At 60.3% G+C, this 16,837-nt stretch overlaps 1 protein-coding gene across 1 annotated transcript in view; it reads right to left on the reverse strand.

Annotated features, from left to right (window-relative positions):
- SDK1 (sidekick cell adhesion molecule 1) overlaps positions 1 to 16,837 on the reverse strand; it is a gene marked incomplete at its 5' end in the record, with an annotated part of 547,830 nt that overhangs the window by 60,875 nt on the left and 470,118 nt on the right. Inside the window, 6 exons of the mRNA XM_081093020.1 lie at positions 2,806 to 2,927; positions 5,377 to 5,568; positions 7,176 to 7,274; positions 7,425 to 7,617; positions 9,372 to 9,487; positions 15,545 to 15,726. Of these exons, the coding sequence (XP_080949146.1) occupies positions 2,806 to 2,927; positions 5,377 to 5,568; positions 7,176 to 7,274; positions 7,425 to 7,617; positions 9,372 to 9,487; positions 15,545 to 15,726 (904 nt within the window). The remainder of the gene's footprint in view (positions 1 to 2,805; positions 2,928 to 5,376; positions 5,569 to 7,175; positions 7,275 to 7,424; positions 7,618 to 9,371; positions 9,488 to 15,544; positions 15,727 to 16,837) is intronic.

Below are 16,837 nucleotides of genomic sequence, written 5' to 3' on the forward strand. Positions count from 1 at the left end.
TTGCCCCCCGCTGCGTCGGCACAGCCGTCAGTTACGTGCTGCAGCGAGAAGGCGAAATGTCAACCAGCAGTGGGCCGGGTGGAGCCTAGACCCGCGGTCGCCCACCCGTGGCCCGCGGACCACTGGTGGTCCCTGAGGTCCCAAAGGTTGGCGACCGTGGGTCCAGACCATTTACATCTGATTCATGATCCGGCAAGCCCACTCCTAGGAATGCATCCCAACGACTCAGCGGCAAAAACACACAATAATGATGATGCGAAAGGCAGAGACCACCTCTGGGCAGAATAACGCCCTCCCCTGGGGGCACGCTGCCTTCCAAAGGGACCCTGTGGTGTGACGAAAGTTACAAACATTGAGACAGGGTGACCCTGCCTTATCTGGGGGTGCCATCTGATTACAGGACCCCTAAAAGGAAGAGGTGAAGGGCGGGTCAGGGAGATGAGGGAGGAGGAAGGGCAGGGAAGCTGGGAGACACCATCTGGCCCCTGCTGGCTCAGAGGTGCAGGGAGGGGCGGGAGCTGAGGAAAGCTGTTGGCTAAGTCGGGGAGGGTAACAGCCGTCTGGGTCCCACCAGCACAGGACGTGGCTCTGACCACAGCCAGCGTGAGCAGGGAGAGGGACGCCTCTGGAGCCTCCAGGCAGGGGCGCAGCGCTGCCACCCCTGGATCTCAGCCTGTGAAACCCAGTCTGACATCCCCTGGGAAGAGCCATCAGCTGACCCGCAGGTGCCGTATAAGCCACAGGGGCTTGGCATCTGTCCTGGCAGTGATGGGAAAGGTGTGCCCATCCTATGTCCATGGGCAGAGGCGGCCCCACACACGGCTCTGCCGCAGCCACACCAGGGAGGCCACGCAGCTGTGAAGGGAGGAGGGGCTCGAAGGGTGGGGGTGGGGGTAGGGTACGCGCCGTGAGCTCAGGCTGCGTGTCGCCGGGAGCGAGGCCAGCCAGCCAGGTCAGAGGGTGCAGGTTCCTGCAGCTGCTTATGTGACAAAAGGAAAGAGAACAGACTCAGCAGGGGCCAGACGGTCTCTCCCAGCTTCTCCGCCCCTCCTCCTCCCTCATCTCCCTGACCCGCCCTTCACCTCTTCCTTTTAGGGTTCCTGTAATCAGATGGCACCCCCAGAGGACAGTCCGGGAGAGGCGGCGGGCACGGGACACGCCTGTGCACACGCCCTCCTATGGGTGTGACGCTGGGATCCTGCAGCGAGTTACAGGCTCAGGAAGAAAGGAGGCTTAGAGGGTTTGAACGTGTGCTAAAGAGTGAGGTGCTTTTCACAGAAAGCGCTCCCTACAGACTGAAGCGAGAGAACAAGACCACCCCCCAAAGGGCACAGACCTCTGGGAGCTGCTGGGAGGTTCAGCCGCCCGAGGAAGGACCAGGCTGCCAGGCAGCGTTTGGGGGGGCCCATCGCATGTAACGTGGGCTGAGGGCAAACCCTTAAACCGCATGTGGCGGTCTCATTGTTAGCGGTACCGTTCAAATTACAATTTTGAAACTCTGTCATAGTCGGATAAAGATAATAATTATGCTAATATTTCTAAAAAAACCCCCACATTTTTAGTGAAGAGAAACGGTATTTAAAATATAAACTCCAAGTAAAATATCCTTAAATTTGAATTGGAAATATCAGTATGAATTCATGATGTTTCAAAGTGCGTATTTCTCCTCTCCGTCTCCCGGAAAGGCCTGGAAGCAGCCGCCAGCCAGCAGCAGCGAGCACCCCTTCCCTGCCCATTCACTGGGGCAGCCACGGCCCTGGTGGGAGGGCCGGGGTGAGCCCGGGCAGGGAGGGGGGCGGTCCTAGGCCGTCCGCCCGCGGTGCCCGGGAGCAAGGAGCTCACCGAAGGTTAGGACGCTCGGCTCAGAGGCCTAGACCCCGAGGGATGCCCTGACCAAGAAGGGCCAGTGAGGGTTACAGTGAGTGGCGGCCGTGGTGGAAACTCACTGAACATAGTAAACATCGGTGTTCCGGTAAATAGCCACACTCGGGGAGATCAGGCCAAACGCCAGCGAAGCCCTCTCACCGGGAGCACGGGGCCGCTCCTGATGCTGAAACGGGACGCAAGGGAGAGCCCAGGTCAGTCCTGCTCCCAGGAGTGAACTGCCGCACAGCAGCTCCAGGAGGACTCACTGCCCACAAGAACCACAGGAAACTCCCACTTGTCACAGCCCGGCTCTTCCTCCTGCGCGCCCCGCAGCTCGGAGCCGCGCCCAGGGCCTCGGCAAGCCCATCTCCTCTCCTCCTCCAGCCTGGCCTCCTGCTGGCCCGCGGGGGGCCGTGCGCACCTCCTCCCGAGAGAAATCTCCCCTTAACCCGCAGAAACGGGTCAGCTCCGCTTACGGCTCTATCCCTCCCGCCTAGAGAAGCGCCTGGAAGGAAGCGTGCTCCACAGACCTTGAATGGATTGCACTCATTCATTCATTCATTCATTCATTCATGTGCTAAGACACGTTGCACCCAGGATCCATCCTATTGGTGTGATGGCAGCTGACTGGGACCAGAGTTAAACAGTCAGTGATGCTCTCAGACTCGGGGTACCCCTCACAGCCTGAATTATAATTCTCATCACCACTTCCTCCACGTCCAGTGAGACCCCCCTCTGTCAGCTGGTCCCCCTCAGCTCCCCACCCCGTCCTCAGCACCCGCCCTGCCGTGGGTCTCTGGTCCTGCCAGCACGGCCTCCCCACACACGCCCCACGCCCGCTCCGTCCAGCTGTGGACGGCTCGCAGGGAAGGACCCATCAAACCCTGGAGCCGGCGCCGCTCTCTGGCGACTCCCGCTCCGGCCGTCAGAGAGGCGCACCTGCCCCTCCACGAGCCACCTGGAGATGGCCGTCTTCCCGTCGTAGCCCGGCCGGAACTGCAGGGTGGCTGAGCGCGGGCTGATGTTGGAGATGACCAGGTTGGACGGGGCGCCGGGAAGCTCTGGAGAGAAACGGGAGAGGGCGGCACAGACTGAGCTTCTGCCAGTTTAGGGGGCGGAACAACATGCCGTCGAGTAGCTCCTCCCAAACCCCTTCCTACCACAGAGGGCGTGTTTTCAAACCACGAGAGGCCTGGCCGCGTGGCTCAGTGGGTGAGCGTCGACCTATGAACCAGGAGGTCACGGTTCAATTCCCGGTCAGGGCACAGGCCCAGGTTGGAGGCTCCATCCTCAGTGGGGGGCGTGCAGGAGGCAGCCGACCCATGATTCTCTCTCATCATTGATCTCTCTCTCTCTCTTCCTCTCTCTCTCCCTTCCTCTTTGAAATCAATACAAATATTTAAAAACCAACAAACAACAGGGAGGAGCACAGCTTCCCTGGGAACATGCCCAGCATGGCCCCGCTCTACGGGGCCGCCCATTCGCGCTGGCGCTGGGGCAGGCGCAGGAGACCTCGCAGCCTCGGGGACGCCAGGCTCAGTGGGGACCTCTGTGCAGCCGTCCTGTTCAATGGACACCGCTGAGTGAAGGAGGGAGGACGGGGCCTCAGAGCACACACAGCAGCGCACGTCCCCCTCCCGGATCCCGACTGTGATCATGACCGTGAGGCCATGGAGAGCAGGCGGGGGAGGCGGGCAGAGGGGTGCACGCCCGGTTCCCAGGCAGCTGACCCGGGCACTGGGCAGGCCCTGAGCCTGGGCTTCCTGGGCTGGTTTCCGAGACGACGGGTTCAGGGGCGAGTGCCGAGCTCTCCCCACTGCCCGCGTGCAGGTGCTCTGGCAACTAGATGAAGGGAAGGCGTGACCTGAGGCTCCCCGCCCCCCCCCCCCATGACGAGGGCCTACCCCTTGGCAGTCCCTGGGGCGGGCTCCCCCCAAGCGTCCACGCTGCGTGGCAGCTGCGGTGCAGACAGCGGCCCCGAGGTTGGAGCGCAGGCAACACGCTAGAGCAGAAGGCTGGGCGGCAGGAAGGAGGGAGCCGGGGGCGGAGAGAGAAGGCGTTCTGAGGACACGTCCTACTGCCCTGGCCGGGGCATGTGGGCCAGTGTGACCGGGGCCAGAGCCCCCGGTGGCCGGCCAGGGCTGGCCCAGGAGGGCAGGGGCCTCGGTGCCTTCCATGTCTAGTTTAATGAACCCCGAGCAGATGTTCACATCGAAGGCAAGTGCCTCTTCTTTACGTTTCTGGGCTCCTGGGTTCGGCACAGGGTCCCTCAGCCATTAAGGATGTGAGCTTCAGGGACAGCAACAGATCCGTGACCGCCACCTGGGCTCTCCTTCCGGCCAACGCCAGGGATGCTGTGGGGGGGGAGGGGGCACCATGCCCAGCGCCCAGTACACCACCCCCAGCGCCGGCCTGCACCCACCTTCTCTCTCCCTGCCCTGCCCCTTCCTCCCCACCTTCTCCCACTGCGCTTCCTGTCCCAAACCCGTCTGCATTGTTTCCCCGAGTGAACGAAGCTGGATGCTTCCCACTGTGCCCGCAAGAGGGGCTTCTGGGAGACAGCCTCCCAGGAGATCTGACCGTCAGCTTCGGCCGCAGGCTGAGGAGGGAGCCACACCCGCCGTAACTTCCTGGTGAGGGCCTGCCAGCGCCCGCCGTGGTTTCTGTGCCTCCAGGTCAGCACCTTCGCCACGGCAGCGGGAGCCTCCTTCCGGGCCCCTCCGAGGCGTGGCCCCCGCACGTGTCTGGCTCTGCCTATCCCTGGACCTCTGCCCGCTTTCTCCGCTTCCCTGGAATCTCCCCCGTGCCAGCCCTTAATTCCAAAGGCAGAGGAGCAACTGCAAAACCATGCTCCTCGGGCGCCTGCACTCTTGCTTCCCGGCAATTGGCATTCGTTTGGCTCAACTCAAATTCTCATAATATTTTTCTACTGGCTTGGCCTTCTTCTTTGACACTATTTCTCAAAAATATGTTTTTGTTGATTTCAAAGAGAGGAAGGGAGAGGGAGAGAGAGATAAAAGCATCAATGATGAGAGAGAATGATAGGTCAGCTGCTTCCAGCACACCCCGCACACCCCGCACTGGGGATGGAGCCTGCAACCTGGGCACCTGCCCTGACTGGGAATCGAACCGTGACCTCCTGGTTCATAGGTCGATGCTCCACCGCTGAGCCACACCGGCTGGTGACACTATTATTTATTTTAACATCGGCACTTCCTCTCTCACAAGGCCTGCAATTCCTTCTGTGGGGTTCCCTTTCCCGGGACGGCGGGGCCCCAGTCCAGCTCCCTGAGGGGATTCACATCTCCGCTCCCTGCCCATCAGCCACTCCCCCCAACCCCCATAGAAGAGAGGGGGGGTCGTGGTCAGAAGACGCTGGGAAACAGGCCACAGCGGGTCACCCTCCACTTACCCCACCGTCCAGCAGGACACTGGCCCCCTCAAAGGCGGATGCCCTCCGAGCGTCAGGACTCCAGGGGGAAGGAGGGCCGGAGCCCTGCTCTCACTGACCTGGGGGCACGCCCGAGGAAATGGTGGACGAGGTGGCCAGGCCGGCGCCCACGGCGGTGAGGGCAGCCACGTCGATGGTGTAGGTGGTGAGCGAAGACAGGCCCTGGATCTTGTACTCGTGCGTCGTGCTGTTGAGCATGTCTGTGAGCCGAGAGTCGTTCCTTCCGTAAACCTCCCAGGAGATCCGGTAGCCTGGGGGGGGGGGACAGCAGAGTTGGGGGGGGCTCCCGGGGCCGAGGGCAGGAGTGGAGGCCACCCTGTCATCTCCAAGATTTGTAGAGTCTGGGGAGAGGCTGCTGCCCTGGAAAAGTGCACCCCGGAGTCAGGGCTGTCCCAGGTGCCCCAGATACCTCCTGCGCCCCGCCTCCCCCGACCCAGGCAGCACCGCCCGCATCCTGTCCACGGTAATCAGTGACCTGCAGGACAGGTTGCCCGACACGGGGGCACCCTCAGTGTCCGCAGCGTGACGACCGATGGCTGCCAGCCGCTGTGCATGCCTCCCCTTCTCTCCTCAAATTATGGCTGCATCTCGGCCATATTTCCATTTTTATAAGCTCGTATTTTCATGAGGCGGCACCTCGCTCAGCATGGTCCTGGGCGGCACCTAATTTGTGGGCCCGCTGCTCGCGCTCCCTGGGGATGAGGGATGTGGCTTCACTGGGCCAGCGCGTGGCCTTAAAAAGTGGCTCTTTCCTGAGCCCTTGTGGCCCCGCCTCCCCCTCCAGCCTGAGCCCCCCTCCTAGTGAACCCCGACTTCCCTCTGCTCCACCCAGCGGGGCCTCACAGCCGCGATTATCCACCTGACTCCAGCGTGTGTGGGGCTCAGAGAAAAGGGCCCAGCCGGCCCGAGTCCGCACCGGGGGGCTGATGAGGTTGGGGGCGCTGGAGGCCCTGCAGAGGGACCGTGACGGAGAGCCTGGCCACGGGCAGCGCGAAGCCGCTGACAACGCGGCTCTCCCCTCCCAGGCAGTAACCTGGGCTCTGCCGCTCCAGGGGCGTCGAACGCTCCTCGGATGAAAGCGGTCACACAGTAGGAAGCAGGACTTCCGGTGAACAGAACTCAGAGAGCAGAGTCTCGGGACTTTAATTTAAAAAAAATTAATATCAGAAGCCACTGCCTGTCTGCTGACCCCCAGCCCTCTGAGCCCCACGGCATCCGAGCGCTGGCAGGGCTCCAGGCAGGGACACCAGGGACACAGGCAGAGGGGTGGCCCCATCACGGTGCCCCTGTGCTCACCAGAGCTCCCCAAAGCACAGCACAGCTGACGCCTGAAGCCTCCTCCCGGCTTCTGGGTCCCTACCCCAGCCCCCACTCCAGGCCCCTGCCCCAGCCCCTACCCCAGGCCCCTGCCCCAGCCCCCACTCCAGGCCCCTGCCCCAGCCCCTACCCCAGGCCCCTGCCCCAGCCCCCACCCCAGGCCCCTGCCCCAGCCCCCACCCCAAGGCCCCTGCCCCAGCCCCTACCCCAGGCCCCTGCCCAGCCCCCACTCCAGGCCCCTGCCCAGCCCCCACCCGAGGCCCCTGCCCAGCCCCCACTCCAGGCCCCTGCCCAGCCCCCACTCCAGGCAGGCCATGGGGGTGTGTCCTGACAACAGGGGAGACTGGTCTCTGCTCAGAGGCTGGAGCTGAGCAGGAAACACCCCTAAGGGGCTGGGCTGGTGGTGGCAGGGCCTGGGGTGGGGACGGGCCCTGGCTGTGGCACACGCAGCCACACACGTGCTCTGGCGGCCTTCTGTCTGAAGGTGACCCAGGCCTGCGGGCGGCAAACCCGTGGCTCCTCCCCGGGGACAGGCGCTCACCTGTGATGACGCCGTTCTTGTCCAGCGGCTCCTGCCAGCTGACCTTGAGGGACGTGTCCAGGATCTCCGTGAAGCTCAGGTGCCCCACAGCTCCTGGCCCTGGGGGGGGGGGGGAGACACAGTCCCTGTCACACTAAGCCCATCCTCTCGGGAAGGCTGTGCAGAGAGCTCTAACTATGAAAGGGAAGCGGCCGGAGGCCCCGCCAGCAGCTCTGGTTGCTGCTGAGACCGCGGCGCAGGCGCACTCACTGTCCTCGTGGGTGCGGACGAGCCGGGGCGCGCTGGGGGGCCCGTCGCCGGGCGTGGTGAAGCACAGGGCTGCCGTGAAGTAAGCCGTGAACTTCCGCAGGTGGCTGATGTAGCCATGGTGTGCTCCGTGGAAGTCCGGCGCGATGGTGACCACGGTGACGGACTCCGGGGCGTCGACGGGCCATGCGAGGAGCTGGGGGGAGCGGGTTGGGAAGATATTCCTGTTAGTCGCACGGCTTCAAGTCTGCACCAGAATTTCATGTGAAATTTACCTTCAACGTCATAATTAAGAGACGTTATAAATCCAACCCTTGTCATCTCACTGAGAAGCACTGAGTTTAAGAGTCTCATGCTCTACCGACTGAGCTAGCCAGGCACTTCTAGAAGCACTGAGTTTAAAAGAGATCTCAGCCCGGCTGGTGTGGCTCAATGGTTGAGCGTTGACCTATGAACCAGGAGGTCACGGTCAGGTTCATAGGTCGATTCCCGGTCAGGGCACACGGCTGGGCCGCAGGCTCGATCCCCAGTGTGGGGCGTGCAGAGGCAGCCAATCAATGATTCTCTCTCATCACTGATGCTTCTCTCTCCCTCTCCTTTCCTCTGTGAAATTTAAAAAAAAATAATACAAAAGGAGATCTCGTAGATTGCTGAGTGCAAACACGGGGATTTATATGTGCACACGCGACACAACGTCTTCTTTATCTCCTGGCACAGACGCGCCGACCGTCCCTCCTCCCACACACATTGCCGAGCGTGTGGCTGGGCAGCAAGGAACACGGACTCCAGCTGTCACTCCCGACCCGGACGAGCCACACGCACAGGTGTTTCCCGACAGGCCCACCACAGACTCGGCCTGAGCCCGTGGCACTGGGACAGCCGTCGCTGTTTCTAGTTTCTGTCCAGCAGCTGCCTGGGCAGGCGGGCAGGACACTCATCACATCGTAAAGCCACACAGTCTGCTGACACGTGGCAGGGGGGCTGCCCAAGGTCTGGCCACTGTGTCTGAGGGAGCGGGTTCCTGTGGCACCAAACATTGGGGGGCCTGGGGCTGGAGGGCGGCAGCCGCAGGACAGGAGCACAGCCATGCGGATCAGAGCGAGCGCAGGCACCCAGCGAGCGCCGGCCTCGCCAGTCAGCCCGGATGGAGCGGCACAGCCTCCTGCTGATCCACATGGTTTCCTCTCGGGAAGCCGACGGCGGGCCCTGGAGGCGAGGGCGGGCAAGCTGCTGGCCGGCGGCCGGGCTGGCGCAGACACGTGTTTGTGTAAATTGAATCCAAACGGAGAAAGAATGGACTGTGTCGGAGCAGAAACCCCCTCTGCACCCGAGACTGCCCGTGTCTGGCCGTGAGGTGGGCGCTCCTCTCTAGGCGTCTGCCCGCGCCCACCTCCGGGCGGACGGTCATGACTGCGCTGAGGCCACGGCTCCAGGCCCAGCCAGGGCGGGGATACGGGGACAGAGATGACGCTTTCGGGACCTGGGCCCCAGCACATGGATGAAGGTGACATGCTCTGGCGACGAAGGACGAAGGGAAGGTGGAGGGTGGGGAGGGTCCGTGCCTCCGATTCCGGGCGGAGAGGTGACCTGGGTCACCAGGTCTCCGTCCCAGGAGCCGAGGGAGGGACGCCGCTCCTCACCTGATACAAATGTCCCTCAGTGTCCCCCGGGCAGGGTCCCTCCCGGGAGGAAGTGGTTCCTGCAAGCCCGATCCCAACCCGCGAGGTGGGGCTCCCTCACGCGGGGATGTTCACGGGGGAGGCCTTTCTCAGGAGACAGTGCTGTGTGCCCCCCCCCCGCCCTCCCCCCGCGGAAAGCCAGCCAGGAGTTCCCGAGCAGCACAGCTGGTGCCAGGACCGGGGTGACTCCCGTGACCCCAGGACGGGCAGCGGTCTCCGCGCTGACCCCCAGGCCGGGACCTTCCGAGACGCCCCGGGACGAGGCGCGTACCTTGTATCCCTGGTTGATGCCGTTGATGAACTGCTGGGGCGGGGGGTTCCACAGGAAGCGGATGGTCGTGGAATTCACCGCTTCCGCCTGCACGTTCTGGGGGGGCGCGGTGGGCACTGTGCCAGGCATCGCCACCAGAGACAGGAACCAACAGGAGGCGCGAGGGGGAGAGATGGAAACACTCTTAGCCGCTGCCCGCCGCACGGGCACTCAGCCCCGAGGACGGGCGCGTGACGATGTAGGGGAGCTGCTGGCATCACAGAGAAAGGGGCTGGGCCATTTCTCCTCTGCGGCCGAGTTCGTTAAGGCGTCGGTCGGCGGGAAAGGGGCCCGGAGCCCCGTCCCCAGGGAGCCGTTCCAGGGCCCGAGGGGAGAGCAAACCCAGCTTTCTCCAGCTTCTCTCTCCCCGACCTCTGAGACCAGACCCGGTTCCTGTGGGCGCCCCTCCCCGCAGGCGCCCACGCTCCCCCACTGACCTTCACATGAAGCCATCGCCCTCCCGTGGGCACCGCTGCCTACGCTCTCGGAGGCCAGGCGTCTGCCTGTCACAGGGGCCCCATTACAATTTCCACTCTCTCTCCCTTTCTGTTACTGAGCCCAACCGTGCACCTGCCAGGGGGCCCGCCCCCAGGGAGTCACAGTCCGGGGGACACCCTCGTGCAGTCGGAAGGGCGTCTCTGCACGGCGCACACGCTGGGAGGCTTCAGACCGGAGCCGGGCCCGGCCCTGGGGAAGAGGCCTGAGAAAGGCGCGCTCCCTGGGAGAGTGCAGCGAGCAAAGGCATGGGATTATGGGAGAACCCGGTGACTGGGAGGCACAGTGCGCGTGGCTATGGGGCGTGAGGGCGAGACCAGCAGAGGAAGCGGACGGGCCACGCCGGGTTGCCTCCCACACCGAACATCGGGGTCGACGATGTGTATGGGGCAGCGGGGTGAGAGCATTTGGGAAAGGCAGCCCACACATCCCAGCAGAAGGCAGGGTATCGGCTGGATGAAAACCTAGACCCCACTATGCGGCATCTAAGAGAATCCCACTTGAAATACAAAGCCACAGTAGCTCACAAGTAGAAGGATGGAGAAACACACACACACTGACTCCATCTGGAGAGGCTATGTTACCACGAGGAGCGCTCGGCTTCCTGCCAGGAGGGGAGCCGAGGAGGAAGAGGGAGGTCACATATGATGGCGCGACCTATTCACCGAGAACAGGCAGCCTCCTGCACGCAGAACGCCAAGTACCAGGGGCGGAACCGAGAAACGGAAAGGAAAACGGGAACGTCCCCTGCTACAGCTGGGAACTGCAGTGCTCTTAAAAAAAACAGACCAAGAAAATCAGGAGGAGACACAAGCCCTGAACACCCCACACCGGGGAGCAGCCTGACCCACGTGATACCAATGTTTCAATCCACCCGCCGACGGCAGAACACACCTTCTCCCCGGTGCACATGGAACTGAACCAAGACAGAAACAGGTTAAGCCCCAAACAAACCAAAACAAGTTAAAGATGATGCCAATCACAAAATGCATGTTTTACGGCCCTAAAAGAACCAAACTTGAAATTAATAACAGGAAGATGGTGGAAATTCCCTAAATGTTTGGAAAGGAAGCAATGCACTTCAAAATAACCGTGAGTCCAAGAGGAAGTCACATGGAAAATTGAAAAGCACTTCCAATTTAATGAAAATGAAAACTCAACATATCAAAATTTATGGGGTGCAGAGGTGTTAGAGGGAAATTTATAGCATTTAAATGTTTACCTTATAATCTAAGATTCTACCTTAAGAATGTGTAATAGTTAATTAAACCAAAAACAAGCTGATTCAAGGCAATGGTAAAGAAAAAGAGCATAAATAAATGAAATGAAATTAGAAAAATAATAGAGAAAATCAACAAAATCAAAAGCTGATTCTTTTAAAACATAAATAAACCTTGAGCCAGACTAATCAGAAATAAGTGAGAAACCACAAATTGCCAATATCACCAATGTCAGGGAACACCTCTCCAAATCCCATGACGTTAAGAGAGGAGAGTACATTTCGTACATCTTTATGCTCATAAATTCAACAATTTAGATGAGGTGGACAAATTCCTGTAAAGAAACTCACTTACAGAATCTACTCAAGAAGAAATAGACAACCTAAGTTGTCCTACAGCTATTAAATAGCTGAATATGCAATTAAAACCTTCCAATAAAAAAACTCTAAGCTCATAAGCTTTACTGGTGAGTCTACCAAACGTTTGAAGGAAAAATAAAAGCAATTCATCCAAATCAGAAAAAGACATTAAAAGACAAGAAAACTACAGACCCGTATGTCTCCCTCATGAACACAGGTGCAAACATGCTCAATAAAAATATCGGGAAATCGAATTCTACAATATATAAAAATCATACTTTATCCCTATCAAGTGGGGGTTATCTTACAAATGCTAAGCTGGTTCAACAGTCAAATATTCATCAGGGTAATTCTCCATGTCAATAGAACGAAGGAAAAAATGTGATCATCATAATAGATTTAGGAAAAGCACTGGATAAAATTTAACATCCAATACTGGCTTTTACAAACTCTCCCAGGGAAGTAGAAAACGACTAACCCTGATAAAGGAACCTATAAGCCTCGACAACACGTAGTTAAGATACAAGGACGGGGTGCTTTCCCGTAAGATCAGGGACAAAGCCAAGACATTGTTCTGACATGCTTTGTCTGGAAGTGCAAGCCAGTGCAAGAAAAAGAGAACAGCACAAGGAAAAAACAAACCCCTCTCTCTAGAGTCTAGACACACACTGTAACTGTCCTTGAAGAACAGGGAGTCAAAAGTCAATGGTAGCCCGGCCTGGCCGGTGTTGCAGTGGTTGGGCGGTGACCTATCGACCAGGAGGTCACGGTTCGATTCCCGGTCAGGGCACAGGCCTGGGTTGCGGGCTCCATCCCCAGTAGGGGTTGTGCAGGCGGCAGTCAATCAATGAGTCTCTCTTATCACGGATGTTTCTATCTCTCTCTCCCTTTCCCTTCCTCTCTGAAATCAATGAAAACTATTTTTTAAAAGGTCAATTGTATTTCTAAACATGAGCAACGGAGAACTGGAAATTAAAATGACAAAGTCAATACCATTTAAAATACCAACGTAAACAGGAAGTAGACATAAATTTAACCAACTGCATGCAAGCGCTGGATGCTAAAAAGTCAGAACAGTGATCACAGAAGCAAGACCTAAGCAAACGGAGAGCCACAGCCAGTTAATGGGTTGGGAGGCGACCTAACCAAGCATCAGTTCTCCCCAAACTGGTCTCGGGTTTGAATGCCACCCTAGCAACGCCGTTGCTAGGAGCTTTTAGAGATTGGGAAGTTGACTTTAAAATGTATGGGGAAAAGTGAGGGAATTAAATAGACAAAACAATTCTGAAAAAGAACGAAACTGCACAATACGAACTGTAAACCTACAGGAATTAAACAGTCGCTGCAGAAGAGACGACACGCGGGCCCACGGAGCCGCCAGAAAGCACCCGCGTGTGCACCAGCCGAGCTTTACTGACGCACGGGCGGTGCTCTGGAGCAAGGATGCTTTGTAACAACGGTGCCAGGAAGAATGGGTGTCCACGTGCAAACCCCCATCTGGGTCCACACCCATGCCTTATCAGAGACCAGCCCTCCTTGCTACCCGGGAGATTCCAGAATCCTCTGTCCTCTGTCCCCCATCAGAGCTCACGGAGGCCCCGCCCCAGTCAGAGGACACAGGCTCAGGCCTCCAACGCCAGCCCATGCCCCCCGCCCCCGCTTTATTAAAAAACCTCCAACTCTTCTCAGCCCTCTTCCCTTTTTCCTAATTATTGTCATCAGAGTGACTCGCAAATTTGTGGGCAATGGAATTAAACATTTATTTCCTCGAGTGAGAAAAAGCCCTGCGGCCAGCGCACCCGCCCTGCAATGCACCCCGCACCGGAGCCCTCGAGGCCGGAAGGGGTTACGGGACCGACAGACCCCTCTGTGCAAGGGCAGGGCCCAGCGGGGGGACGAGTGTTCCCAGAGGGCTTGTCCCCAGGCCTGAGCAGGAAGCCGACCGCCTGCAGCTTGGAATCAGGAACCAGGCCTCAGGGACATTTTCTGTGATAATTAGCATTTTTAAAAAATATTTATTGATTTCAGAGAGAGGAAGGGAGAGGGCGAGAGAAACATCCATGAAGAGAGAGAATCATGGATCGGCTGCCTCCTGCACGCCCCCCACGGGGATGAACCCGCAACCCGGGCCTGTGCCCGGACCGGGAAAGGCACGGTGACCTCCTGGTTCGTAGGTCAGCGCTCAGCCCCTGTGATGATTAGCATTTAAAGGGAGGCGGGAGCGGGAACCACCATCCGGCCACTGGCCCGGGAGCTCTGCCCTGGCCCCCAGGAGGGGCGTCCAGACGTCACCCACGTGGCCGAAACCTGCTCTGAAGTCACACTGACACCAGAGGCTGCCGACCAGGAGTCCAGTTCTGTCACTTGTTAGCCACGCGGTCTCAGCCCAGTGACATTTGAGTCAGACCCTTATGTGTACATGATTACAAAGGAAACTGCCCTGCTCTCTCCTAGACACTGCAGCCATCAGAGGGGGAGAGGGAGGGAGGGAGGGCTGGGCCCACCCGTTTCCAAGCCCAGGCCACTGTCCCAGCACCTCCATGTGGCTCGTGGGGCTCACCTGCTCTCACCTGACAGGTTGTCGCCAGGTACACACAGGGAGCAGGTGTGAGGCTGTTTGAAAACTGCACAGCACCACCCAGACCCACGGGCGCCACCCAGACCCACGGGCGCCACCCAGACCCACGGGCCCTCACCCTCCTCATGGCAGCATCAGAGCTGGGGACTCGTCACCTCACAGCCAAACTGCCCCTCTTTTCTCCCTGGAGCCGCCGCCACTGTCGGCTCCCCTCCCACTGCCTGTCCCCCAACGGGTTCATTTTCTGACACCGCAGTGACCATGCCACGCGTGGCTCTGAATCTCCAATGGTCCCCGATGCCAACTGAGTAAAGGCCACTCTGCAGCCTGGACGCTGTCTCTGTCGGGTGCGCCCGCTCCGTCCTGTGTGACACCCCCCGAGGGGATGATGCGCAGTCCCGGTCGCAGCCGCGGGCCGTTCACAGCATCTCCGTGAGCTGGGGGTTTGCAGGTTTCCCGCTCTCCCTGGAACAGGCTGCCTGAAGCGGACACGCGGTCCCGGCTCCGTCGCCCTCACTCCCCTGTGGTGAGAGGCCGCTCGCGGTGGACGGCCCCTGCCTGCCTCGCGTGGGGGATATTCCCACTCGGCACTGGGAATGCAGAGCGATGGACGGCTCCTGGCTTAGGGAGGAGTGAGGCCTGGTCTCCGGGAGACAGCGGCAGCCGGTCAATAAGGGAAGAGGACGACAGCGGTGACTTCAGGGGCCACTAGGTCTCGGCCGTGACTCGGGGAGAGCAGTGGGCAGCGAGAAACCTTGTCATGTGGAAAAGGCCGAGGCCTGGGAGCAGTGAAAACGCCCAGGCCGGTGAGGTCACACCTGCGTCGGGGGAGAGGCACGGACGGGGCTAGACTCCCGGGCGAGGGTTTGGCCGCGGGCACGCGCAGCTGCGTGGACAGAGGGTCTGTTTAGAGCCGCGGGCACCGGAAGAGTGCCGTGTTGGCCCACGCCCAGCGCCTCCCGGGCCGAGCCGGGTCCTCCCGGGCGGTGGGGCTGGACCGTAAAGAGCGGAAGGTGCGGGCGGGGCCGAGCGCGTGGGGAGAGGGAGGCTCAGCTTCACGACAGCCGCCGGCTTTTGGGGGAGAAGTTTGACTGACTAGTCAGCTGTTTGCTTGAGTAACTGAAAGCAACAACAACAAGCACCAACTGGCCAGCTTCATTCCTCCTCCTCCTCCGAGCGCATCACTGAAAACAGACTTCACAGCACGCACAGGCCCGCCCGGGACTCCAGCCACGCAGAGACCCTACTCCGCGCGGAGCAAGTGCCGACCTCGGGGGCCAGCCGGTGTGTGCAGACACGGCCTGGCCTGGCGGCCGAGAGGGCAGTGAGCACTCGCCTGCCCCTCCCGGTTGCCGTCCTCTCGGGATAGAGGGAGAGGTTACGTTAAGTGGGGGAGCAAACCCTCCATTTCGTTTCCAGCTGCTCCGATCCAGCCTCGCGAACCCTGCTCCCCACAGGGTGGGTGCTGGCGGCACGGCTTACCTCCCTGGAGCGTGTACTCGGCCACGGCCCGACTGAAGACGCCCAGGCCGGCGCCGTTGTAGGCGGCCACCTGGATCTCGTACTGCGTCCACACGATGAGCTCGGTCACCAGGCAGTAGTTGACCTCGGGGCTGGAGATGTTGCGCTGCTGGTGCTCCCCCGGCAGCCCCGCCAGGCGGTACCTGCGCAGACCGAGAGGTGACTGGCAGGGACACCCTCACCCAGCTCCTCGCGGGGGGGGGGGGGGGGGGAGTGAGGGAACAGCTGCAAGGCCGGGTGAGCCAGACACGCCACCCCCGAATTCACCGGTTAAAAAGGTGGAGTCTCGCCTCACCGTGACCAGAGCCCTGGGCGAGACACAGCCGACCTATGAGCTGAGTTAGCGGTTAAGCGGTCCGGCTTTTCAGGTGTGACTGTCCCGGGAGTGTAGGGACTTAGCGCCCAGAGCTCCCGACATGACTTCCGGGGGGGTGGGGGGGGTTAGGGGGCGGTGCTGTCAGCCGTATGAGCGGTGCTTCCTGCGGCTGGAATGTTGGGAAGAGAAGCCGCACTCTGGCCCCAGTCAGGAGGTCAGATCCGTTCACGCAGGCCCAGAACCAGAACCAGGCCCCAGAACCAGAGCCGGGGGCTTTCAAAGGTGCTCCTGCCCCTAGCGCACTGGCCACTGCAGGGGCCGATCGGCCTGCGGGGGCCCTGAGCGCGCAGTGGGCTCTGCAGGGTGCCCAGGGCCCAGGCTTACAGTGAGTTCACTTTGTTACTATTATGTTAAAATATATTTTTATTGCTTTCGGAGAGGAGGGGAGAGAGAGAGAGAAACATCAGTGATGGAAGAGAATCACGGATTGGCTGCCTCCTGCACACCCCACACTGCGGATCGAGCCCGAACCCGGGCCTGTGCCCTGACCGGAATTAACAGTGACCTCCGGGTTCATAGGTCGATGCTCAGTCACTGAGCCCTGAGGCCGGGCTACAGTTGCATTCACTCATTTTAAGGAGGGACAGGCCTTCCCTGGGCGTAGGCGTGTGAATGAGGAGACCCTGTCCCTCCTGGAGGGCGCGGCGCCCTCAGCCCTCCTCCGGGCAGCCAGCATTTCCGGGGCTCCATTTCGAGAAGGTGATCGGCGCCCTGGGGAGGCGAGGGGCGTGGACAGGGGTCCCCAGTCCCGGTGCAGCTTCCAGGCATCAGAGTTCCACCGAGAGTGGCTCTGGGGGAGGCGCCTGGCGCGGTGAGGAAGGGGGCGCGGGAAGGGAGCCGCCGAGGGAGGAGGCGCAGCTGCAGTGAAGCAGGAGCCG

The sequence above is a fragment of the Myotis nattereri genome (genome assembly GCF_964212035.1).
Source record: "Myotis nattereri genome assembly, chromosome: 5".
Classification (NCBI taxonomy): Eukaryota; Metazoa; Chordata; class Mammalia; order Chiroptera; family Vespertilionidae; genus Myotis; species Myotis nattereri.